Raw genomic sequence first — 26,684 nt, 5'->3', positions numbered from 1 at the left:
CAGGAGGAATGTATACAGGGAATTGGTTAATCATGTATGATGGAGACTGGAGACCTGCTCAGGAGTCTCATAGATAAATAACTGCAGAAAGCAGCTGCTGCCACCACTAGGACTTGGGGATGAAAAGGGAGAAAGCAATAGTAGCATTTAGAGAGGGTACCTGGTGGTGCTTAGCTCTCAGACATGGGGGTTAGCAGCTAAAGCGACATATGTCTGAAGCTGTGATCTCTGGGAAAATGTCATATGACAAAATACTGGAAGCATCAAGGGAGTCTCTTATGGCTGGTGCCCAGGAAGCTGAAGGAGCATCTAGAGTTGATGTTAGGAGTGATGAAAAGTTATGGGACATGCAATGTGTCTGCTGCTGCTGTTGCTGCTGCTGCTGCTGCTATTACTACTTCTATAGGGACCCTGCAACAAGGAAGGAGGGCAGAAAGAATCCTCCCTTTCCACATTTGGTCTCCCTCACCACTCCCTGCATCTGGCATAATGTGATCACAGTGAGTCAGAGAGCAAAGACTGCTAAGATTTGCAGCTTCCACACTTTCAACGTAGCACCCGAGAGCTCAGTATAGTCCAGGGGGCTGGGCTTCTAGGGATATCAAGTAAATAACTCTTTCTAATTGTGTGTTTTACCACAATAACAAGCTGTTATTTATTATCTTTAGTTTTTAAGACTCAAGTTAGTCTCAGGTTCTGAACTCAAATAACCTTCTATGACTCATTGGTTACAGACATGCATTACCACAAAATCTACTTTAAACCTTTGAATTATCTACTATTGTTCTAGCTGTGGCCATTTTCAATCTCATAGAGGGCCAGTATATATTCACATATATTTGTTTTGGAAGCAAAGACTAACATTTTAAAAAATAACTGTACATATCAGTTGAAGATAAATTTGATTCTTCTGACATTTTGAGGGGATTGGATTATCACTCAGTAGCTATTTTCTGTTTATAATCTGAACAAAGATGTAGTTATGAAATTGGGTATTTTAACCCTAAAGATAATAAATTTGTATCTAAAGTGATTTATATGTTCTTATATCAACAACCTAAACTGTTATCAGACTATTGTATGTAAGAAAGTTACCTTGTTTAATGCACCCACCCATATTGCAAATACATATACATAATTCCAACTTTTTCCATGTCTTCTCCATTTTAAAAAGTAGCATAAAACTACTTGTATTTTTATATTGTTTTGAAGTCATCTGACTTTAATTTTTTTAAACTTCTGTGTAGATACTTTCTAACAAAACAAAAAACAAGTATTCTTGCTTATAAATAGACACTTCCTCTAGATTAGAGAGGAAACAGTAATGAGTATTAATAAGGTTTATGGCCCATGTTATAAGAACTACAGTGTTAATGTTTCTATATTAAATTAAAATACAAAAAGATCTCTTGAATACATAAGTGATCCACTTTCCTGTTCTTCACACTTTTTTTCACTTAGTTTTTTCTGTTATCTGTATGATTTTCTTTGCTTATCTGTTATGTTCTTATCTCTGCTTTTCATCTCTGCAGCTTACTCAGCCTTAAGTTGTATTGAGTCACTGTTTGTTATGGTTTTGATGTGACATGCCCCTAAAGACAATGTGTTGAAGGCTTGGTCCCCAGTACATTGTTCAGATGCCAGGTTTTAGAGAAGTGGTTGGGTTTCTAGGGTTCTGAGCTAATCAGTGAGCTGATCTATTGACGGCTTCATCCTTGATGATCTTATGAGAGGTGGCAGAATAGAAGGTGGGCTTAGCTGGAGGAATTAGAGCACTGGGGACCTCCCCGGAAAGGTTGCATCTTGTCTTTTCCTTGTTTTGTATCTTTCTCTGCTTCCGGGCCACCATGAGGTGGGCAGCTCTGCTTTGCTACATCTTCACCATCATGGTCACAAGCCCGTGGAAATGGAACTAAGCCACGTTGGACCCTAACCTTTGAAACTATTAAGTCATTTTCTCAGTGCTTTGTTTTGTCTGTGGAGAGCTGACTTGACGTGCTACGCCATACATACTTCATTTCGGTAATAGAGGCCTATGTCTTCCCACTGTCCACAAGTATAATATTTTTCCTTCCTTTCAGAGCATGTGACTCCCATGGCTATAGCTGTCCTACTGCTCTTTCTTGGTGTGAACTAGATAGGCATGGACTTTGCTTGGGGTACATGAATTATTAAAGCCATTTTCCCTAGGATGCTACAGCCCTGAGATTATAGGACTTACCATGAATGGCAAAAGGATTCTGAAAACATTAACTGACTTATTTGGAATTGTTTCACTGCAGTATTGCCAAACTGAAACAGCTTACCTTTCCAACTCATTTTAGGTCCAGGCTCCAAAGAACAGAAGAGAGTGTGGTTTGCAGATGGCATACTGCCTAATGGTGAGGTTGCTGATACAACGAAACTATCATCTGGAAGTAAAAGATGCTCGGATGACTTTAGTCCTGTCTTACCTGATGTGCCCACAGTAAGGAGTCTAGATAAGGCAACTTATGTTACATGACATTTTATTTGTAGACGATTCCTCCTGTGAATATTAGTGTACTTATCCTTTGGATGCCTTGACAGGAGATATATGTGTGCATATTTTGCTGTGTTGTGCTTCTCTTAAGACAACATTTTGCAAACTGCATTATTAATGAGCCTCAGGTTTCCAACAGCTCAGAAAGGCCATTAGCATTTTGTAGTAGTAAAGTTTTTTTAATACTTTTTTAAGATATTGTGTTATTGCTCACTTAGTAAATTGCTACAACGTAAACATAACTTTTGTGTGTTCAGACTTGCTTTTTATAAAACCTTGATTTTTAAAATCTGAGATATGCTTAGATTGATATTAATAGATTTTAAATTTTACCCTTTGAAATACTTATTTTGGTTTTAATTTATGTGTCTGTGTCTGTCTGTATGGGTATGTTCATGTATGTGCAACCACCCATAGAAGCCAGAGGGCACTTGATTCCCTGGAGCTGAGCTATAGGTGGTTTTGAGCCACCCAGTGTGCTGCTATCAAACTCTGGTCCTCTGCAAGAGCAGCGAGCACTCCTCTAACTGCTAGCCATCTCTCCAGCCCTGTTTTACCCTTTTTAATATTTGTTTCTGGCAGTGACTCTCAGTTTTTAAACAAAAACCTCAGAACCTCTTCAAAAACTTTAAATGTTACATAGAACCCCAAAGATTATGTTATGTAGGTTTTATGTATTTGTAATTGTTTTTAAAACCAAGATAGAAAAGACTAAAATATTTCTTAATTAAAAATAATGAACCCATTCAGCATAATCTGTCATTGGTGTTTCTAATTTTAGCCATTCTGACAGGAGTAAGTTGGTATCTCAGAGTTGTTTTGATTTGCATTTCCCCGATGGCTAAGGATGTTGAGCACTTTCTTAAGTGTATTTCAGCTATTTTAGATTCCTCTATTGAGAATTCTCTATTCAGTTCTTTACCCCACTTTTTAATAGGGTTATTTGGTGTTGGTGACTAGTTTCTTGAGTTCTTTGTATATTTTGGAGATCAGCCCTCTGTCAGATGTAGGGTTGGTGAAGATCTTTTCCCAGTCTGTGGGCTGTTGTTTTGTCTAGTTGATTGTGTTCTTTGCCTTACAGAAGCTTCTCAGTTTTAGGAGGTCCCGTTTATTAATTTTGATCTCAGTGTCTGTGCTATTGGTGTTATGTTCAGGAAGCAGTCTCCAGTACCAGTTTGTTCAAGGATACCTCCCACTTTCTCTTCTAAGAGATTCAGTGTGGCTGGATTTATGTTGCGGTCTCTGATCCATTTGGACTTAAGTTTTGTGCATTGTGATAGACATGGGTCTATCTGTAGTCTTCTACACACCATCATCCAGTTGTGCCAGCACCATTTGTTGAAGATGCTTTCCTCCTTCCATTGTATAATTTTAGCTGTTTTGTCAAAAATCAGGTGTTCGTAGGTATGTGGGTTAATATCAGGATTTTTAATTTGATTTCATTGGTCTACCTGTCTATTTTTGTGCCAATACCAAGCTGTTTTCAGGACTATAGCTCTATAATAGAGCTTGAAGTCCGGGATGGTGATGCCTCCTGAAGTTCCTTTATTGTATAGGGTTATTTTGGCTACCCTGGGTCTTTTGTTCTTCCATATAAAGTTGAGTATTATCCTTTCAAGGCTACAGAAACCCACAGAGACAGCTGATCTGAACAAGGGGGAGCTCATGGGCTCCCAGACTGATAGCTGGGAATCTGGCATATGACTGACTCAGACCCACTGAACATGGGTCTCAGTTAGAAGGCCTGGGCAGTCTAAGGGACCTCTGACAGTGGAACCAGGATGTATCCTTGGTGCACGAAAGGACTTTGGGAGCATATTCCCCATGGAGAGATACTCCCTTAGCCTAGAGGCAGGAGGGAGGGCCTAGTCACTACTCCAAATGATTGACATATTTTGATGATCCCTCCTGGAAGGCATCACCCTCCCTGTGGAGTGGGGGGAGGATGAGATGGGAGGGGGTTGGGGGACATGGGAGGGAGAGAGGGGGAATTGGGATTGATATGTAAAATAAGAATATATATATATATAATACATATACATACATACATACATACATACATACATACATACATGAACCTAGCCGGGCCTTGGTGGCGCACACCTTTACAGCAGCACTCAGGAAGTAGAGGCAGGCAGATTTCTGTGAGTTCGAGTCCAGCCTGGTCTACAGAACGAGTTCTAGGACAGGCTCTAAAGAATACAGAGAAATCCTGTCTCGAAAAACAAAAACAAACAAATAATAATAATGATCCTATAAACTGTGTACTGTATAAGACAATAGGAGGCACTATTTTAAGACAAAGGATATTTGAAACCAGATCACTTCAGTAGCCAGTGGCATCGTTTCAGCTTTGCCTCCATGTATGGTGCACTGTGTGTGACTCACTCTTTGGGTTCTATGAAAAAAATCTAGGACAGCATTGTCTCTCTGAAATGATGTTGTGGACGGCAGTAGTCCCTGAACTGCATTGTGAGACTCATAATTTATCTTAAATTGATGTTAACTTAATGGTTTCCATGCATTCCAGAAAGTATTTGGTGATATTTCTGCTTCAGTTTACACACTGTACCAGGTTTAAGTAGAAGGCATGTAGTACATACCATCTGCAAGTAAAAGGTCTTGAGCAGACAAGAGTAGTTACCAAAGGTGGCATATTCCTTAGCTAGCATTGATCTCAATCTTGTTCCAACAAAAACAGAAGCTTACACAGACCATATCTATCACTCTGACTTCTTAATACACATTCTGCACAGTCTAAAACAAGGTGACTGGCAGAAGCTGTTTCTGGGTGGTTGCTGTTGTGGACTCTCCACCACTCCACTTCCAAGCCACCCCTCTGCTGCCCTCCTTAGCCTTCTCCCTGTCCCTCCAGGCAGTTTGACTGTTAAAAGAAGGAAAAAGACGTGAGATAAGTTACATTGGTCACTAACTAAACCCTGTGCTCCTTATGTGTTATACCCTTTACTTCACGGAAGTCAGATGGTCTCTGTCTCTTGGAAATTCAACTTGAGAAGAATTTAGGAGCTTATATTGATTTATTTTTATTAAAATACATTTGGTTATAGAGGACATTTCATTCTTGAACAGAGAATATAGACTGATTTATTTTCTCTCCTATTTTACAGATTATAAATAAAGTGGATCATACCCATTCTGCACTAGTGGAAAAACCAAAAAATGAAATAGGAGATATTATAAGAACTGAGATAACTCAGAGTCCTGTTTCTCATGTTACACCGGTGGAAAAACCGCCTCTGCGCACAGGCACTGAAGGTTTGCCCATGCCTGGCCCTTTCTCACTGGAAGATGATGTTTTTGTGGACAGCGAGGAGCCATCTCCTGCTATTGTACCTGCCCACCCTGGTTTGCCTGCTGATAGTGTCTCAGACTACAGGCTATTGTGTGACATTGCCACTCATGTCTGTACCCAGATTAGTCTTCTACCTGAGGGTGAGGTTGCTTTGCCTCCCCTTCTGGCCACATCTGGAGAAGGATCAGGTAGGATTGTGGCTACTTAAAGTTGAAAAGAAATCTTCATTTTGGTTTTTCGAGACAAGGTGTATGTAGCTGTGGCTGCTGCCATGAAAATTGCCGTGTAGACCAGGCCTTTGAGAGGACAGATGTGAGCTACCATATCCACCCCAGGGGAAAATAACCTTTTTAAAAGTTAATTTTGTGTATAGTACAAGAAATGCATTTTACACTTAAACATTATTGTTATGTTTATAAAAGGGGTGATTAGTTTATAGAAAGTCTTACTTAGACAAAATAAATAGGAAACTATTTGAACTTTTGAGTCATTTATTGCATGTGGGTTTCTGACTTGGGATGAATTAAAGTCTAATACAGTAGGGAAACACATCAGAAATGTTTCTATTTGGGGTTTAACTGTAGCTTTTGTACTTTATTTATTTTTTTTATGAAGCATGGTTCCCAAAGAAATAGCATTAAATTCAGTGACAAAACCAGGAACTTTAGGTCATCATTTTGCTACTTATTTCATGTATGACTTTAAGCATGCTATTTAATCTCACTGGGTCTCCATTTTTCTTGTAAAAAATGAAATGAGATGAACTGAGAATACTGTGGTTAACTCCCATCTCAGAGTCGCTCCGCAGGGTAGATGCCTGGGTATGATGTGTGTTGAGTGTCTGTGTATGCCACAGCATGTCTGTAGAGATCCAAAGATAGCTTCGTGGGGTGAGGCCGCCTCCTACCATAGGTTCTAGGGAATCAAACTGGCATAGCCAAGAAATTGAACCCACTAAGCCATTCGGCAGGCTATAGAATCCATTTTTGATAAGTGTTTTTTATAACTTGAAAAGTACACAAATATATAGATAAATGGTAATTGATATATATCAGATCAGAATATATCTGTTTGTTCCGTGTTAGTGGGTAGGAAGGTAAAAATGAGTATGTAACTATGGAACAGAGTGGTAATTGGTTTCAAGAAACATGTTTGTTTTTGTTTAAATGTGATCAGTTTATTATAGATTTATATATTTTTTCATTGTAAGCATATTTGAGAGGATATTTACCCTGATTAATATATGTCTGCTCTTTAGTGTCTGTAGTACAAGAACACCCATCTCATGAGCAGATCATTTTGCTTCTTGAAGGTGAAGGATTTCCTCCTGCCACATTTGTTCTAAATGCTAACCTACTTGTGAATGTCAAGTTAGTATCTTGTAAGTAGAGATTCATTTTTCTGATTATTTTTCAGTAATTATATCTTCATGTTATATTTTGATTGATCATAGTGAAAAATAAACAGGATTGAATATTTTTTCAGCCAAATGTGATTGAATATAATTTTAGATAGATAGGTGATTGTCCTCAGACTTGAGGCTCTCCTGCCTCTCTACTCTGGAGTGCTGGGATTACAGGCAGGCTCATCTTAGTTGAGGGGCTTTTGTTTTGTCCATTTTCCTTCTCCCTCTCTCCCCATATCTCCCATGGTTATTCAGCCTAGGGCATCATGTATGGGAGCTATGCATTCTGCTGCTATGCCGCCTTCCCCGCCCAGATGAAGTACATTTTGATGTTTACTATGTAACTTCCTGTTGGTTGTTATCTTTTTAGATAACTTGAACTATGGTAAATAGAGTCATGATTTGGTAACAATAAAGACTTTTTCTCTTTTCTTTCTTTTTGAGGCAGAGACTCAATATATATCCCTGGCTGGTCTGAACTCACTATGTAGACCAGGCAGGCCTCAGACTTGCAGTAATCTTCCTTCCTCTGTTTCTCTTTGCTGGACTACCACATTTAAGGCATTTTTAAATTCAATAATGTGACCTAATTAACATAAATTAAGGAAATAAATCATCCTCAAAAATAATCTTTACTACCAAATAATGCACTAATCTGTTTTTCCTCAATGAAATAAATGCAAGTCTTTCCAGCATTTTAGTGCATCTTTTACTTTAGAGTTTCTTACTGTTATTACTTGACTCCTATAAAGGTCTTTGTTTAGTCTTTTCTTATATGAATCCTAAACACATTAAGTTTTTATGAAGAGAATTTAAAAATTTTGATAAATTGTGTTTTATTCAAAAGAAATGTTTAGTTTTTAAATTAAAAAAAATGACATTTATAGTTTTATGTCATTATTCCTCAAGATGCCTCAGATAAATATTGGTACTTCTCAACTAATGGATTGCATGGCTTGGGACAGGCAGAAATTATTATCCTGTTGCTATGTTTGCCAAATGAGGATACAGTTCCTAAGGACATCTTTAGACTGTTCATCACCATATACAAGGATGCTTTAAAAGGTATACTATTTTATTTTTAACTATTGAGACTAGGGGATGGATAAAGTAGTTAAAGACATTTATGTTTCAGCTATGCTAATTATACTAAAGATTTATCTTGTGAAAAAGTTGATGGTTTCTGAAAAACGGCGTAATTACCATTAATTTCCTTAAATCTAGAGTTTTATGTAATGTATCCACATAGATGTTTTTTCATTTTAAAGATGGAAATACCTTTGCCTCCTTGATTTTTTTTTTTTTTTTAATGTATCTGTATACTTACCATCTGTGCTAGATGTGGGGGATGATTTTTCTTATTGCTATTCACAAAGGAGAACAAGAAGACGGGTAACATTTTCAAATTTTTATTACATTTCCCAGGAGTAGCTTGACTCTGTGCATAGTATTTACCAGAGTCTTCTCTTCCCTCTCCTCCTTCTTAATCTTTTTGTGGTGCTGTGTCTTGAATGTAGGGCCTTAAGATATGTCGTTCTACCAAAGAGCTATACCCCAATCCAAATAGAGGCTTCTTTATGAGTAGAAATACAAAAACAAAACAAAGCAAAAACTGTATTGCTTTTACTTAAGAAAATTTATATTGGGACATTCAGACTCAGAATGTTTCATCAAAAATAATAATATAACAACTTAAACTATTTTATTAATAAATTATTTCCAGGAAAGTACATAGAAAACTTGGACAGTCTGACCTTTACTGAGAGTTTTCTCAATAGCAAGGATCATGGAGGGTTCCTGTTTATTACACCTACTTTTCAGAAGCTTGACGATCTCCCAGTACCAAGGAGTCCTTTTCTCTGTGGTATTCTCATCCAGAAACTGGAGATTCCTTGGGCAAAGGTTTTTCCTATGCGCTTAATGTTGAGATTGGGAGCAGAATACAAAGGTAAGTTTGAGGATAATAAGATGTCCTGTCTTTAGATATACTGATGATGAAGCAATAGATTCAGGGAAATTATTTAAGCAATTTTTACTAGATTAATAGAACTACTTGTGATTTGGTGGGTTTTTTAATTTCCAAGATAATCCTCTTGTATCAAATTAGGGTGTGTCATGAACTGTCAGGGTGCTCATAAATTATATATCTTAGCTTAAAATTTAAATGTAAATCTTTTGAGACAGGGTGTTGTGTAGCTGTGGCCACTCTTAGCCCTCAGATCACTTGAAGCGGATAGCTGATAATGACCTTGAACTCCTGATTCTCCTGCCTCACTCCCAAGAGCTCACACTACGGGTATGCACCACCATACTTTCCTATTTCAGAAGAAAAGCAAAGTTCTTTACATTATTACTTTTGTTAACTTTTTTTTCAAAATTATGTATTATTGAGAGTTTTGTTTTCAGTACATATTGGGCAAATAAATGTGTGTGTTTTAGTGTGCCCCCTCCCCCATGCTTGCATCATAAATGCAGGAAGTGCTTCTTAGGTGTAGTACTATTGTACACCTGCTGAGGTAGTCAAGGGTTGATGACTTTTAGAGACAGTGGGTTAGAAGATGGTGGTTGCCATCTTCCTAGGTTTTACCTACCTCACTTGATTTTCATATTCCTAATGGTTAGCTAATTACTCAAAAGTGCTATAGAATGTATCACCTAGATACATGCTTCTGTGTGTATTTGCATGTCTGCTTTTGACATAGCTGAAGAGTCTAACTCTATTATAATGGTATATGGTTATTTTTATAGTGTGTCCCCTAATAAGAAGGTAGATATTGGACAAGGCCTTGTCTGTCCCCCTTTTCTGCACTAGATCCCTTGACTCTTTATGCTCCTTTTATCATCATGACCTAAGAAGTATAAAAATATACTGCCACTTCTGAATCGCCACAATTTAATATTGACTAAATGTTTTTAAAGCCTCTAATTTGGGGACTAGGGTTATGGTTCAGTGGTATAGTATTGACCTAGCATGTACAAGGCCAACACCACAGGAAGAAACATCAAAATGTGTTTTGTTTTTTTTTTTTTCCTATTTGTCTTTAAATTAGAAAATTTTATAGGGGGTCAAAGCAATTATTGTAAATTTTTCAATGGAAATTTTATGGAAACAAAAACATTAAATACCTTGAAATCAGAAAGGCAGGCCTATTTTCAAATCTTTTTTCCACAGTTAAATGAACAACTTTATCTTTGTCTCAATTTTCTTGTCTGTCAGTAGGTTTGGACATCTTCGTTGTAGGATTTAAATGAGGCAGTTCATGAAAGGTTACCAGTTAGTGTAGCATCTCGCAGATACATAAGCATCTTTTACTTTTCTCTGATACTGACTGAGCGGTATTTGTAGCACAAATTCTAATTGGTATTAATAATAAAAACTCAGAGTCAGCTATCAGAGAGTGAAAGCTGAAAAATCAGAGAAGCAAAGTGGTCAGCCACTAGAGAGTTCTTACCTTTCCCAATGCTCAGATCCTGTCTTTTGATTGCTACTCAGACTGCCATGAGCTCCTGCCTCCTCCCACTTATATTTCTCTCTCCACCTAGCCCTATCCTCTTCTGTCTCCACCTCCTAAGTGTTGGGATCATCTTTGTGTGAGCTCTGTTTCTCTTTTAGACAGATTCAATCTCTTGTAGCCCAGGATGGCCTTGAACTAACAGAGATCCGTCTGCTTGTCTCCCAAGTGCTGGGATTAATGGCCTGTGCCTCTACTGCCTGACCTCTGTGGCTAAGTAGTGTGGCTAGCTTTGCACTCTGATCTTCAGGCAAGCTTTATTTGTTAGATCATAAACAAAACATCACCACAGGTTTATATGTAGTTTGTTTGAAATTAAAATTAAATATAATAAACTTAGGACTTTCTGTGATTGCTGATAGTGACCAATTATCCTTTTTTATATGCAGCGTATCCTGCTCCTCTAACAAGTATCAGAGGCAGAAAACCTCTTTTTGGAGAAATAGGACACACTATAATGAACTTACTTGTTGTAAGTAACTAAACTATTGTATTGTTTTTAAGTACTGTTTCTTTAAACTTATTTAGTATATTTCACCTAGTTTTATTTGTCCATTTTAATTTGGAGTGTTTGGTATTTGAAGACTCACTTGTAATAAGTCCTAAGCCACTTAACATAAATGAGCTCTGCTTCATTTTAGAATACAATGTCTCCTGATTTATGTGTTTCTAACTCTGACTGCCCTTTGCTTAGCTCTACTGTTGTTTTTATGTACTAGGGTAATAGGTAGACTTCTTCACAAATCTGAAATTGATGGAACTTTAATAAAAGTGTTAGTAAAGTAAATCAGCTTTGTGGTTTTGAACTAATAATGATCTTGGTGTCTTCATTTGTAGTAAGAAAACCTGGATAAGGTGATATCTGAGGCTCCCTTTTACCTATAACTTTGTCATTTTATATTTGCTTGTTACTATATGAAAGTATTTAGTAAACCTACTTTTAATTGCCCATTCACAGCTAGCTTGAAGGCGCTCAGTTGTCTGTTACTGTTTCAGAATATAGGAGATAATCCTTGTAAATAGAGTGGTTTGCGGTTGCTTCTAACTTCGGAACATTTAGTCCCAGGTCACTTGGCTGTGTTGTTTTGGGCATGTGGCGGCATGGTGGAAGAAGGCACTCTTACAGTGCTCGAGGGAAGCAAAGATGGGAACTGAGAGGGTTAAAATCCCCTACATGGGCATGCCTCCAGAATCCCAGGCCTCACCTCCTAGACATTCTACCCAGGCCCCTTAGCACCATGAGATGTGAACAAACCTTTAACATCTGAGCCTTTGGGAGCACTTTTGCTGTTTGGGGAAAGCTGTAAAAGGAAAGTAAAGTGTAGATTTCTTTCTGAGAATATTTGTTACTTTTGAGTAGTGGTTGGAAGAGTTAGTTGTGGGGTTTTTATGGGAGGTGTTTTGTTTTTCAAGTTGGGGCTGTTTCTGGGTAGCATTTTGATAGGACTGTGTCAGAAGGCTTAAACTACAGATACAATGGAACTGTTTAGTGTATGGGTAAATGTTGATGGAACTGTGATCATTTTATGTAGGATCTTCGAAATTACCAGTATACATTGCATAACATCGATCAGCTGTTGATTCATATGGAAATGGGAAAAAGCTGTATAAAAATACCTCGGAAAAAGTACAATGATGTAAGTGTACTTGCTCTACCCAGCTCTAAAGACAGTTCAACAGTGGAGTTGCTGAGACTGCATTTTGCTGCTGTTGTTGTTTTGAATGAAAATAATCTACTTTATAATAAGAATATGTTTTTAAATTTTTATAATTGGTTCATTGAGAATTTGCTTGATCCTGTTTTTTTCAACCGTTTTCTTTATTGTTTCATCTATTAATTGAGATTTTATTTATTTATTATTTTTTTGGTCACATTCCCAAGGAGTTTTTCAGACCAAAGCTTGGTAATTATGAAGTTGATAAATAATACAACTTCTAGACTAGACGTAAGTGTTCAAAATATTTCTTAACAAATATGGTGGGTTTTTTTCCCTCAGGTAATGAAGGTAATAAATTCTTCTAATGAGCATGTCATCAGCATTGGAGCTAGTTTTAGCACAGAAGCGGATTCTCATCTGGTGTGTGTACAAAGTGATGGGGTTTACCAAACTCAGGCCAATAGCGCCACTGGCCAGCCAAGAAAAGGTAATTTAGGAAGCCCTACTTAAGAGATCCCTCCTAAAGAAATAGATCCCTTAACTTACTTCCTGAGTTAGTGATGGAGTGATTTGCTTAACATTTCAGCTTCAAAAATAATAGATTGAAAAATTGCTTCTGTTTTGTGCTTTTATTTCTGCCTACATTAAATGTAAAGATTTGGAAGTCTATTCCAGATGTATCCCATAGTGTGAGAATCTTCTTTTCTGTAGTTTCTCTTTGGATGGGATGTTTTTACATTTGTTCAGTCTCTGCTCAGCTCCTGTTGTTTGGGAGGGCACAAGGCAGACAAGGATGAAGGATGACTTACAAAGCTAAGAGGCTGGGGAAAAGGGAAGGTGGAATGAGCAGCCCCTGTGACATTATCCTCAGCTCTGGCTGCTGCCATTACCAGACTTCGGTGAAAGGCCTGGCAAACTAAAGTTCAGTGAACGTAGGTGGTTCATAAGATAGCACATTATTTCAGGATGGCATTAAAATAGCCTGATGCTCTCATTGCTAATAACTTTTTTCCAGTTGCAATGATAATGTTTTGAAAATCAGTGAAAAAGTGGGGGCTGGAGTGATGACTCAGTAGTTAAGAGTAGCTGCTTCTCTTGCAGAGTCCTGAGCTCACAGCTATCTGTAACTATAGCTCCAGGGGATCTGATGCCTCTGTGGGCAACTACATTCATGTGCCTCCCCACGTATACCTAATTAAATATAAAAATTAATCTTTTAGGGCTAGAGAGAGAGTTCATCAGTTAAGAGCATGTGCTGCTCTTGCAGGGGACACACTTTTGTTCTGTATCAGGCTGCTTATAACTTCCTGTAGCTCTAGCGCAGGGTATCTGATGCCCTGCCCTCTTCTGAACTCAGAGGGTATATGTGTCATACAACACACACACACACACACACACACACACACACACACACACACACAGAGAGAGAGAGAGAGAGAGAGAGAGAGAACGAGAACACAAAGTAAGGCCACTGTTGACATTTTACTGTATTTTCTGTTTCTTAATAATAGTTTATGCATTGTTTATACTTGATGTTTATACTTTAATACTTTGCTTTTTTACTTACAATTAACTGACATTTTTGCCATTAAAATTTAAGAACTCTTTGTGTGTGTGTGTACATGCAGATGCATATACATGTATGCACATGGAGGTCAGAGATTGACATAGATATTTTCAGCTCTCACCATCTTAGTTTTCTAACTAGGGTCTTGCTGAGCTTCCTAGTTCACTTAGACTTAATTCTTGGCTTCCAGCCTGTCTTTCATCTTGCATTTCTGTTTCCTCTCAGTGTCTCCTGCCATCCCTTATGTGCCTAGATTCTTCTTCCTCTTCCTTTTTTTCCCTGGAAATCTCGCATCTACATCCACCTGGCTATTGGCTGTTCAGCTTTTTATTACACCAATCACAGCAATGCACCTTCACACAGTGTACAAATATCCCACAGCATTTCCCCTCTTTTCTAAATAAAAAGGAAAAGTTTTAATGATAACACTGTAAAAATATATACAGTAAGAAAAATTATCAGGTAAGAATTACATTAGCCATGTCCAGTCCATTTATATTTGGTAAATTCAGACAAAGCACTTTACTATCTATCCTATCTTAGTGAGTCCATAGTTTCAGAACTAAATCTCATGTTGTATTACCATCCTAAAAATATATTTTTAGACCTTAAAACATCTTTTTATATAAACAACTTAAGTTTCTATGTAAACTTTACAGCTTTTATGTACATTTCTTTTTTTGGATTTGGTATCAAGGAAAACTATAACTATAACTATCTAGTCTTTAACCCCATTGAAGATCCAAGAAGGATATAATATTACCTGATTTGAGAGGAAGAACAGGCAAGAAACTTCCAAAACTATAGAAAAGACAGAGACAGCTGACTGCCTGGATAGCCACCCAAGGTTTTTCTGTAATATTAGAACATCCATCTTTGGCTTACAGGCCTAGAATATCTGACAGACATTTCTGTGAAGCAAGAAATTTGAAGGACTGTCCTGCCTTGTCTTGGCAAAGTTTGGTACTCACTTTCTTTTGTGTTTCTTGTCCAGTTTGGACACCATACTTTCAATAGTCGAGGCAAGGACAGTTTCTTGCCCAGTTGGATAACTTTTGCCATACAGTAAACAAACTTCATGTAAGAGTATCTTTGATGCCCATCATCTTCTCTGAAGTACATTGGCGCTGACAGGAGCAGATGTGTCTCACTGTCATGAAAAGCCTTGTGTTATTAAAACATTTTAAATGTCATATTCTGTAGGTCTTTGAAGTGTTTGAAGACCATCTATCTGTCTAAAATATATCTGTCTATCTAAAATATATCTCTGTTTGACCTTGAAAACATACCTAGCATGACAAGTTTGATTATTGATAACTAACTACTGACCTACATTTCTTAATTATCTTAAACCATTTGTAATAATAGCCTTTATGGACTAGGACTTTACATTATATTTGTAATGAGCTGTATAGGTATCATACCTTAAAAGAGAGTAGAAACATATATTCAGTAAAACAAAAATAACCTTAAATTTGTATCAGTATACAAAAATCCATACCAATGTGAAATGTTTAAGACTAGTAGTTGCCTTTTTAGTTTAAAAGTCGATGTAGTAATCTGTCATTTTATCCTATTGTTCCTGTGTCCCCTTTTTTCTTTTCAGAACAAGATCTCTGAATCTAAGCTTTATTTAGTTTTTTTCCCCTGCCCATGATCAGTAACAACTTGCAACCACCCCTCTACACAATGACAAACTTTCATAATCCACCTAATGACCAAAAACTACCCACCCCACCTCTTGGGAATATGGGTGTTGTATTCTTGAAATTGTTTCCTGTTGTTTGAGGGCAGTGGTGTCTTTACAGGACCCTAAGGAAATTGGGACAATAGCCATGTCCTGTGAGAGCTAGTTGTATTGTTTTTGTTTAGTCTCTGTGTGATTGGCAAGTGTGGAGCTTATCTGAAGTCTTGACTGGAGTCTTTGAGTCTGGACTTCTCAGCTAGCAGCTTTGAAGTTGTTCTGGATGAAGAATTTTGAGGAAACTGCAACAGAGGCATTCTGAGAGGCTGGATCACTGGGCTACTTTATTGATGTCTGGTCTTTTTCTTTTTCCTTTTTTTTTTTTTTTTCTAAAAACTTGAACTTTTAAAGGTAACATCCGCATTAACACAAGTATGGAATATGTGCTGTGCACAAGTCAGTTGAAGATTATTTTCTGTCTTATGTTTGAGTAGGTAAAAGGCATCTGTCAACTTTATAAGTCAATTTGGATTACATAACTAACTGTAATATAAATCTCTAACCATTCCATATGAAAGGATGGCATGCAATAATAATAAGTCACGAGGACTCTGTAGCCAACAAGATTTATTATGTTTCATCCAGTCTCAGATGTTTCTGTGCAGAGGGATCAGCATACATATTACCTGTCTTGTAGTCCTTTCTGTCTTTCTCCCTCTTGTCTGTAGCCAAGATTCTATGGAGGTTTCCCCTGGGCAAATCTGATCTGTGTCAACTTAGAAGGAATCAATAGCTTTGTGTGTCATGTGGAACAAAAGCACAGCCTCTACCCCAACCTAACACATTTTTAAAACCCCATTCTGAAGCCAAGACATCTCTAAGGTATATAGGCTGGTTTGATTTACCAGTTCCTTTTATAACCCAGTGTCTCTCAGCAGCTGCCATTCTCTGTTCGTTAGTGTTTAAATTTTTTTAAATTAACTAAGTTCCATAAAAGGTCCACTCTATATATTATATTTCATTCTTTTTTATATTACTTCACTCTCTATTTAAATACTTTTTATTTTTAAACTATTATTTTTAGAGTGTGTGAGACTCTGTGCGTATGCATGTGCATATGTGTATGGACTTGTCTTTCTCAGGTCTGCAGCATTCTCTGAGCACCTGAGCCAAGCCTTAAAGGGCCAGTCTGCCAGCAGTGCAGTTCACATGGCATGACAGCTGGCTCAAGCCCACAGGCAGCAGTCAGGAGCTCCTCCTCTGTATGCAACAAGCATCAGCCTGCCTAAGAGACTGTGGGACTAAGAAGCCATGTCCAGAACTTCTCAAACCCTGTGTTAGGATATTCAATTCCCACGTTGGACACCATATATAGTATTAGTTTCTGATCAGCAGCCAGCCTCTCTTCCATCTTGCACCTTCTGTTTCCTCTCCGTGTCTCCTGGTGTCCCTTTCTTGCCTAGGTTCCTCCTCTTCTCCCTTTATCTTCCTGGAAACCTTGCCTCTACCTCCTGCTTAGCTATTTATTGGGCATTCAGCTTTTTTTTTTTATACCGGTCACAGCATTGAACCTTCACACAGTGTACACATCCCACAACACTTGCTAACACGCCCCTGGGATCTTCCTTTCTCCACCTCCACAGTGCTGGGATTACAGTTGTGGCCGCCACATTCCATCTTTACCTGAAGGCTGGGAACCTGAACTCATGTTCACATTCCTATCTAGCAAGAACTATACTGACTGACCCATCTTCATGGCCCCTAAAATTAGGAAGTTTTAAGTATTATTTTTAAGTATTTATTTGTTAATGGGGACATATATATGTGGTAAGATTCAGGCTATTTGTATTTATATTGTGGTGAAAAGGATATTCTCTCAACCATCTAGTCATCCTCTTACAAAGTAACAAACCAGTATACTTTCTTGTATATCTCTCCAGAGACTTGTTTGTGTAATGTATATATTCAAGCAAGTGCTTGGGTGTGCATACACTCAAGATGTCTTCCCCCCACTTTTTCAGATAACTTGTAAAACATTTCATTGTGCCCCTTGCTTTGTTGTTATTAACACTTCCTGGAGATTATTCTATGTTAGTAAAGAACTTTCATGTCTCTGTAATTTTCCATTTTGTAATTATGTATCATTTAACTGCTTCTTACTATCATAAGTGACTACCATTCCTCAGATACCTCTAAAAATGCTGTTATGAATAACCTTGAATGCATACATTTTTTTGTTCCAGAGGTGAAAATAGTGTCAAAAGTTATATTTGCTTTTTCTATTTTTTATGTGTGTGTGGTGCTGATGTTTATACGCATGCGTGTTTTCGCATGTCTTTAGGTGCACATATGTAGGTGTACATGTGGAGACCTGAGTTTGAGTTGGGGAATCATCTTCCATTGCTTTTCTACTCTGTTCACTGAGTTGGGGTCTCCCAGTAAAACTCAGAGCTTGTTGATATGGTTCGTCTTGCTAGCCAGCTTGGTCTGAGGAGTCCCAGGCTGGAATTCAGGCAGACCACCACATTCAGTCAGGATTTACGTGGGTTCTAGGGATCTTAACGGTGGTCCTGATGCTTGTATAGGAAAACACTTTAACTTCATCCCCTACCCCTAAGGTTTCATTCATTTTTAACTTTGTCCTATGGGGACTCCATAGAGACTTCTACATTTTGTGTTCACCTCCAGTGAATTTGACTCATGACACCATCATTAACAAAAACACAAGCATTTTAAATTATATAGTAGTCCATCATTAGATATAAACTATTTTATAAAATATTTTAATCCTGTTTTTATTCTATTTCTAATGTGTTATGAGCATAAAATATATTGAATATTTAAACTGTACAAGCTGGACATTTTGAGGAATAAGTATATCATAAGATGAACAGATTAAAATATAACGTATTCATTATCAGTGACAGGAGCAAGTTTCGTGGTATTCAACGGTGCTCTGAAAACATCCTCAGGATTTCTTGCCAAGTCCAGCATAGTTGAAGGTATGACCTTTATCTTTGATTGTCTTAATGTAAAGTTATTTTTCCTTTACCTTTAAGAAATATATTTGCAGGTGTGGTGGCCCATGGTAGGCAGAGGTGAGTAGATTTCTGAGTTAGAGGCCAGCCTGGTCTACATAGTGAGACCTTGCCTCAAAAAACCAAACCAAATGAAAACAAAACAAAACCAACCAACCAAACAAAAAATATATTTGATGCTTACAAAAGAACAGTGTAAGTTGTTAAGAACAGTATCACAAACTTTTGTGAAATTATCTCCTAGCCAAGAACTAGCGCACGACAGTGTTGGGTCTACTTAAGCCTTCTCCCTCCTCTCCTCAAGAGTTAGCTACTAGATTGATGACTACTGTGTGTATTATTTCCTTACATGAGTTTGTTTACAGAATACATTAGTTATACTTATTAAGAACAGAGTTATATATACATATGTACATTGTTTATGTTTCTGGTTTATGCATATTCTGCAACTGTAACTTGTTCAACTTTGGTACTATTAAATATTTTGTGAATATGTGATTATTTGTCCATCTGACCATGAACTTCTAGATTGTTTCTTATTTTTATTATGACAAACAGTATTGCTGATATATATCTGAGATTGGGATTCCTGAGTCAGTTAGATTGGTAAATGTTCAGTTTCCCAGAATATTTCCAAATGGTTTTGCAAAGTGATTGTACCATTCCTTATTAGCATGAGGCTGTCAAGCTCTTCTCTAGTCTACATAGTCTCTAGACATGGTATTATTAGTCTGCTTAACTTTGTCAATGTTTTAGTTGTTTCTGAATATGATCATTTTATAAGCATGTGTCTTATTTATGCCACATAGGATGTCTTATTTCATATTTGTAGAATACATATTTTATTTGTGAGATGCTCATTTACAACTTTTGCCTATTTTATATTGATTGTCTTTTAAAACTGCTTTGTAGTTTATAATGTTACATATTGTAGGTTCCCCTCTTTCCTGTTTAACAGATAATAATTGCTTTGATTTATGAAGAGGACATTTTGATAATTTGGAACATATATAGAATGTATAATGGTCAAATCAGGGTAATTACTGTTTCTATTTAAACCCTTGCTATTTTGTGTTGACAGACTTGAGATTCCTCTGCAAGTTCTTTTTAGTGTAAATTATGAATTTTAGTTGCCTTTGTGAATGTTCGACACTCTTGATGTATAGCTGTGTTATGGTGTCTTTTTTCTGGCTTACTTCTACCCTTCCTAACTTTTAGGAGCCTCTGTTTTACTTTATTCTTTTTTTTAATGTGAAAATAACTCTTTTATTATGTTATCTGCGTATGCCTGAAACAAAGTGATGTTTGTCTCTCTGTGATTGTGCACTTAATCTAATATCTGACCTCCAGTTCCATCCACATTGCTATTTTTCATCTTGCTGACTAATACTCCATTGTGTCTTTATATTCTTGTTCATTCCTCTGTTGATAAACACCTTGGTTGATCTAATATTGTGGCTGTTAACAACAGTATTACAATAAGAGGATGTGGAAGTATCTTTTTTTTGTCTTTGTTTTTATTGTTTCTTTTGTGGGGAACATCAGAGAACATTCAGATCTCTTACTATCTTAGGCTAGCCTGGGATCACTGTGTAGCTCTTGCTGAGCTCAAATTCTCAACCCTGCTGCCTGTGCCTCCTGAGTGCTTGGGTCACAGACCTTAGCCATCATGTCTAGTTTATCTCTGGTCAGTTGTTTAATTTCATTTGGGGTACACCCAGTAGGCGAATAGTTTTGTCATAATTTTGGCTTGTTGAGGCCTTCTTACACTGTACTAATTTACGTTCCTGTCAGCAAAATAGAGTCTCCCTTTATCTAGTTGGGAATGTAGCTCAGTGCTAAGAGTAATGGCTTGGCATGTGCTGAAGCCCTGGCCAATTCCCGGTACCACAAAATAAGTGAATAAGTGAATAAATAAATAGAATAAATACATAAGTAGATGGACAAATTCTCATTTCTCTGCCTCTTTACTATCATCTTATTTTCATGTATAGTGGCCATGGAGGCCAGAAGAGGGCATAGGATACCCTGGAACTGGATTACAGAGGTTTTAAACAGCCGTGTGGGTGCTGGCACTTGAACCTGGGTCCTCTGGAAGAACACAACTAGTACTCTAATGTAACGAGTACTGTTTTCCCGCCCGCCGCCCGGTCTTGTCCTGCTACCGCGCCAGCCCCAAATAATACACAGAGACTCTGTATTTGATACAATGCTGTTGGCCCTGTTACTTGTTTCTTATCGGCTAGCTCTGCCTTTAATTATTAACCCATTTCTGCTGATCTATGTATTTTCACATGGCCTTCTCTTACCGGGGAGGCGGCTGGCGTCCAGCTCTCTCCAGACTCTCCATCTTGACTCCTCCTTCCTACTTCCTATTTCCTCCTTGTCTCCTAGTCCCTCCTATCTTCCTTTCCTATTGGCCAACAGTGCTTTATTATTAACCAGTATGAGAAACATATATACATAATGGCATCTCCCATCACTCTAACTCCTGAGCCGTCTCTCTGGTTCCCACAGCTTTTGTTTTATTGTTTTTTATTATAGACATTCTGACCAGAATGAGAAAATGTGGTGGTTTTGATTTGCATTTCACTGTAGTGTTGCTAATTTTTCCCCCATATATTTCTTGGACATTTGTAAAAGTTCTTTAAAGAAATGTCTTCAAAACATCTGTGAAATTATTAGCCAAAGTCTCAGTCTGTAGTTCAGACTAGCCTTAAGCCTGTTATTTCCCCCCCCACATCTGCCTCCAGAGCGCTGGGACTTTCTTCCCCTGAATATTAGTGTTACAGGCATGTGCCCCCACACCCTTTGTATTTCTTACAAGAAATGCAAAGAGAGAGAAAGTTCCATCTATGCATATGTTTTAAATTTTCCCTGTGTTTTATTCCAGTAACTTTGTCTTGTACCTGGCCTTTGGTTCATTTGAGGAGATTTTGTACATGGTGAGAGATAGGGTCTTAGTATTCATTCTTCTTTGTGCTGGGTGGATAATCATTTTATAGCACCATTTATTGAGACCTTTGTCTTTTCTACAGTGACTATTTTGGCCCCCATTGTTGAAAATCAACTGGCTTAAATGGTGAATTTTGAGTTTTCTATTTTGCTCTGTTGGGTGGTGTGTGTGAGTGAGTGAGTGAGTGAGTGAGTGTGTGTGTGTGTGTGTGTGTGTGTGTGTGTGTGTGTGTGTGGTCGTTGATGTTCATATTGTGCTGTTCAGATTACTATAGCTTCATAGTGTGTGGAGAGTGATGAGGTAGTAAGATACCTCAGCCTCCCTTCTCAAGGGTGATGGCTTTTTGTTATTCTGGGTCTTTTCTGCTTTCCTGGGAGTCTTAGGGTTGGGAATTTGTTTCCCTTGGTGAAGGATGCCTTGGCATTTAGATGGAGATTATTTTGAATATGTGATTGTTCTGGATAACATCAGTGTTTTGACTGTATCAGTCCTTCTAATTCACAAACATGGCCACGTCTCCACTTCCCTGTGCCAAGTCTTTCATTGTTGTCATTTTCACTGTAGAAATCATCTGCTTCCTCCATTAAGTTTTTTCCAATTTTTGCTGTTATGAGAGAAATTGCTATCTGGATTTCTTTGTAAGCATGCTTGTTATGTATATAAGCTTGCTGTTTATTTTGTAACTTGATTTTGCTTTCAAAATCAGTTTTAACTGATTTTTGCTAGACTCATACAATTTGTGAACAGGAATGATTTGACTTCCTCTTCCCTGTTTGAATGCCCTTTCTTGCTTCCTCCCAACGTAGTGTCTGGCCAACTACAGTAGTGTGTTAAGAGTAAAAGGGCCATCCTTGTTTTGTTCCTGATCTTAAAGGAAATGGTCTCAGCTTTTCAAAAACCCTTTTATTGTGTTGTAACCCATGGGTTTATCCTATATTGCAGTTTTTGTTTTAAGGTATATTCCTTCTAAACCTAATTTGTTGAGGTTGCTTTTCTTTTTTTCTTTTTCTTTTTTTTTTTTTTTTTTTTTTTTTTTCATGAATGAATGTTGAATTCTATCCGGTGTTTTTTCCTGCGAGGTGATTGATACATGGTTTTTGTCCTTAAGTTGAAGTGGTGTTTGATTTGTATATGCCAGATCATCTTTTCATCTAGGATAAATCCTAATTAACTAGGGTGTATGGCATTTTTGCTGTGCTGTTAGTAAGGAGAATAACTCACTGTCTTTGCATAACCTTAAAAATAATTCTCAACTTTACGAAATAGTTTTATTTTCCTAGGGAAAAACAAACATTTAAATGGTTAGCAGAGGATATTTAAAACTTGTATCTTGTACCAAACATGTTTTAATAATAAATTCTGTTACTTGGCACACATAGTTAAATTTGGCAAACTCAGTATGAAGTATAACTCTCATTTCTAGATGGCTTAATGGTACAAATAACTCCAGAGACCATGGATGGCTTACGGCTGGCTTTACGAGAGCAAAAGGACTTTAAGATTCCTTGCGGGAAAGTTGATGCAGTAGACCTAAGAGAGTATGTGGACATCTGTTGGGTGGATTCGGAAGAAAAGAAGAATAAAGGGTAGGAATTTCTTGTTACTTGATGCAAGGAGAAGGAGAAGGATAAAAACATTCTTTCACTACATGAGATATTTTTTGAATGAGTACAGAATTATGCATTAATTTTAATGTTTCTTTTCCAGTTAATACAGTATTTTTCTCAAACATGTAACTAACCAGATTCCTAAGTTTTCTTGGGCAGGGAGCTATAATGAATGTTGATTTTAAAATATCAGTTAGGTGGTTTTCTACCAGGGCTAAGAAAAGGCAAAATGTCTTTTCTAATATATGGTACACATTTTTGTCAAGTAAATAAGGATTTCCTTTTGATTATTGAATTCTGTTAATTCCTTATAAGTGTTAGCTAGAATTAATAGTACGTGTGTTAGAGGCCTTACCAGTCAGCACTGCTAAGTCCTTCTTTTCAGTTGTCCACACTCTCTCGTTTCTGGAGATGGGTTAAGGAATCTAGAAGAAAGAAGAAAAGGATTCCAAAATAGACTTTTGAAATAAGATTAAGATCTCGCCGTGTAGCCCAGGCTGGACTTGAACTCAATATGTGGCCCAGGATGGCCTTAAACTTTAAATTGTCTTGCTTTGACCTCTTCAGTGCTAGGGTTGAAGGTTTGTGGTGCTGGGGATCAAACCCAGAGCTGTCTGCATGCAGGGTAGGCACTCTGACAGTGAGCTATAACTTCAACCCCAGAAAACAGTTCTGAATTTGTAAGATACTTTTCTGTTAATAAACTAAAGCCTTTTAAACCTGGGTCTGAATTGGACATATGAAAAAGGAGATATAATTTACTAAATAAAAGATTATTATATAATCAAGGAATCATGACTAGTAATTATTTATATATAATTGAGATATTTGTTGTTGATTTAAATGTAAAACTTTGACTTTCTCGTCTCATTTTCCAAGTTTAATAATTTTACAGAAAGCACTGTTATACTAACTGTATTGTATTCCTCTTTATTACGTAGTGTTGTCAGTGCAATAGATGGAATATCATTAGAAGGATTTCCAAGTGAAAAAATTAAACTGGAAACAGATTTTGAAACTGAAGACAAGACTGTGAAATGCACTGAGGTATAGAGAAAGATGTCTTTCCTTCACATGCTGTATTTAGGATAGTCTTTGTGAGTGTGCATGCATGTGCATGCGTAGGAGAGAGAGAGAGAGAGAGAGAGAGAGAGAGAGAGAGAGAGAGAGAGAGAGAATACCATACTCAGCCGAATGGATATTTAGGATTAGCTTATTGTACCTTCCCATCCAGAATCTTCCCCATCCCAGATTTGAATTTACATACACTTATTTAAGCCTTCATCTTGATAGTACTTCCTGACAGCTAATAGTTACATTTTGAAAAATTGCCATTTTATACTGTTATTTTACTTTATTATTTTTTTATGTTACAGTAAAAGATTTTATTGACACCAGCTTATAATTGGCACTCATGTGTAAACCGTTTTTGCACATTGACGTTTTTTAAGAGACTGTGAGGCTGCAGCCTGGCAGTTCCACGTCTGTCTTTCCTATGTCGTCTTTGTGACCTCACATGTGCAGAACGGACAGACTGTAGAGGATGTAGCAGTCACAGAGCATTGTTTCTTTGTCTGATCTAATTCCACACAGATGTGATACAAGTCAACTTTGGACAGAAATAGCCCAGCCATTCCCATAATCCGTAATCTCTGGTTTTAGATTTTTATTTATCATACAGATCCAGGCTGTAGGTACAGAATGCTCTCAGCCAGTGATTTTGAAGATCTGATGTTGGAATTTTATTAAAGTTGACTTGAAAGCAATAATTGTTGCCTTCATAATCATAATCATGACTTCTTTTTTAATTTAACTCTTTTCAGGTGTTCTACTTCCTAAAGGACCAAGATGCATCTGTTTTATCAGCTAGTTACCAGTTTGCAAAAGAAATAGCCATGGCTTGTAGTGCCGCCCTATGCCCTCACCTGAGAACTCTGAAGAGTAACAGAATGAACAGAATTGGACTCAGAGTTTCCGTCGACACTGATATGGTAAGACATGTATAAACATGCTTTTCTGTGGGGCATGTGTGCTGTGCGCATGTGTGGAAGTCAGCTCTCTCCTGTCATGTGAGTTGTAGGGACTAAGCTCACATTTTCAGGCTTGTCCGCAAGGGCTGTACTTGATAGTCCTGAAAGTGATATGAATTATGTTAAAATACCCAACCTTTGGAGAAAAGGGAGTCTCCTGTTTTTGTTGTTGATGGGTTTTTTGTTTGTTTGTATTTTGTGGTGCTGGCAATGGAACCCAAGGCCTTACCACTAGGTGAGTGTTCTACCACTGTGCTGTGCTGCCCTCGCAGCCCTAAGCCACAAGTTGTCGCATCCTTCACATGTGTTGCCTCTGCTACTCTCTAACTGAAGTCAGAGAGTGACTGTCTTTGGCATCGCAGGTTGTAGAGTTTCCCCCACAATCCATCTCTTATAGTGAGAAGCTGCTACTGTGGCCGACTGGGAGTGGCCGTGAGCCAGTGCAATCCTTTTCATTCAACATGGTGGACTGCAGATCTGTAATTTTCTTTTTCATAGGCTTTGAGATTTATTCTGATTAAATTTACATGTCTCAAAATTTAAAAAATCTGAAAGTATACACATGCACTCAAACACCATTTCATTAAATGTTTCCAAGGAACAGCAGTCATTTTGTATAACATGGACTTTGTGGGCCTTGGAAATGTCAACTCTAGACTACAAAGTAGATGCGTCCCAGCAGAGATAGGCCATAGCTCTGCAAAGATCTCTTTCTATCCTTCCAAACACTCCTTCGTGCCCAGACTCTCCTTAATTATTGCAATTAGTATTACCTATTTTTTTGTGATTGTATGTATGTACAATCAAGTGTGTATGTGTAATAAAAACCTTTATCATTCCTCTTCAAAATGTTTTATTTGCCATACTTTTCAATATATCAAAGATTATATATTAGTAATGCTTTTTTAAAGATTTAATGTATATGAATACTCTATTTGCATGTATGCCATTATGCCAGAAGAGGGCATCAGAGCCATGTTGTTGCTGGGAATTGAATTCAGGACCTGTAGAAGAGCAACCAGTGCTCTTAACCACTGAGCTAGTTCTCCAGCCCTTTTTAATGGTTGTATAGTAGTCATATTTGATTAAATAAGTGGACAGCAATTAATTAGATATTATTTGATATATTTTGATTGTAATTACCTTTGACAGTACTTTGCTTTTGCATAAATATAACCGTAAAATGAGTCCAGATCCAAGTATGCACTTAGCGTACTGCCCCAAGTAGGCACTGAGATCTTGGACCCAGGTCCCCTATATGTAAGGCAGATGGCCATCTTAGAGCTGTTTTTTTTCTAGCCCTTGGTTTTTTATTTCAGGCAGAGTGACCTTGGCCTCACCCTGTAGCCCAGGTAAACCTTGCTCCTGTGACCCCCTTGCCTTCTCTCCTGAG

The 26,684-nt window shown here is 37.6% G+C and overlaps 1 protein-coding gene across 2 annotated transcripts in view; it reads left to right on the top strand.

The window, feature by feature from the left end:
• The window catches only part of Zfyve16 (zinc finger FYVE-type containing 16), a 46,678-nt gene that overhangs the window by 17,690 nt on the left and 2,304 nt on the right, over positions 1-26,684 (top strand). For both annotated transcript variants that reach the window (XM_051182967.1, XM_051182966.1), the window contains 12 exons: positions 2,325-2,467; positions 5,650-6,022; positions 7,093-7,215; positions 8,149-8,304; positions 8,963-9,187; positions 11,141-11,223; positions 12,284-12,388; positions 12,749-12,896; positions 18,582-18,662; positions 23,078-23,240; positions 24,203-24,308; positions 25,085-25,252. In XM_051182967.1, the coding sequence (XP_051038924.1) occupies positions 2,325-2,467; positions 5,650-6,022; positions 7,093-7,215; positions 8,149-8,304; positions 8,963-9,187; positions 11,141-11,223; positions 12,284-12,388; positions 12,749-12,896; positions 18,582-18,662; positions 23,078-23,240; positions 24,203-24,308; positions 25,085-25,252 (1,874 nt within the window). The remainder of the gene's footprint in view (positions 1-2,324; positions 2,468-5,649; positions 6,023-7,092; positions 7,216-8,148; positions 8,305-8,962; positions 9,188-11,140; positions 11,224-12,283; positions 12,389-12,748; positions 12,897-18,581; positions 18,663-23,077; positions 23,241-24,202; positions 24,309-25,084; positions 25,253-26,684) is intronic.

This window comes from Phodopus roborovskii, unplaced genomic scaffold (genome assembly GCF_943737965.1).
Source record: "Phodopus roborovskii unplaced genomic scaffold, PHOROB, whole genome shotgun sequence".
In the NCBI taxonomy this organism is placed as follows: Eukaryota; Metazoa; Chordata; class Mammalia; order Rodentia; family Cricetidae; genus Phodopus; species Phodopus roborovskii.
Note: the sequence above shows the minus strand (reverse complement) of the source record. Positions and strands in the feature narration are given on the sequence as shown.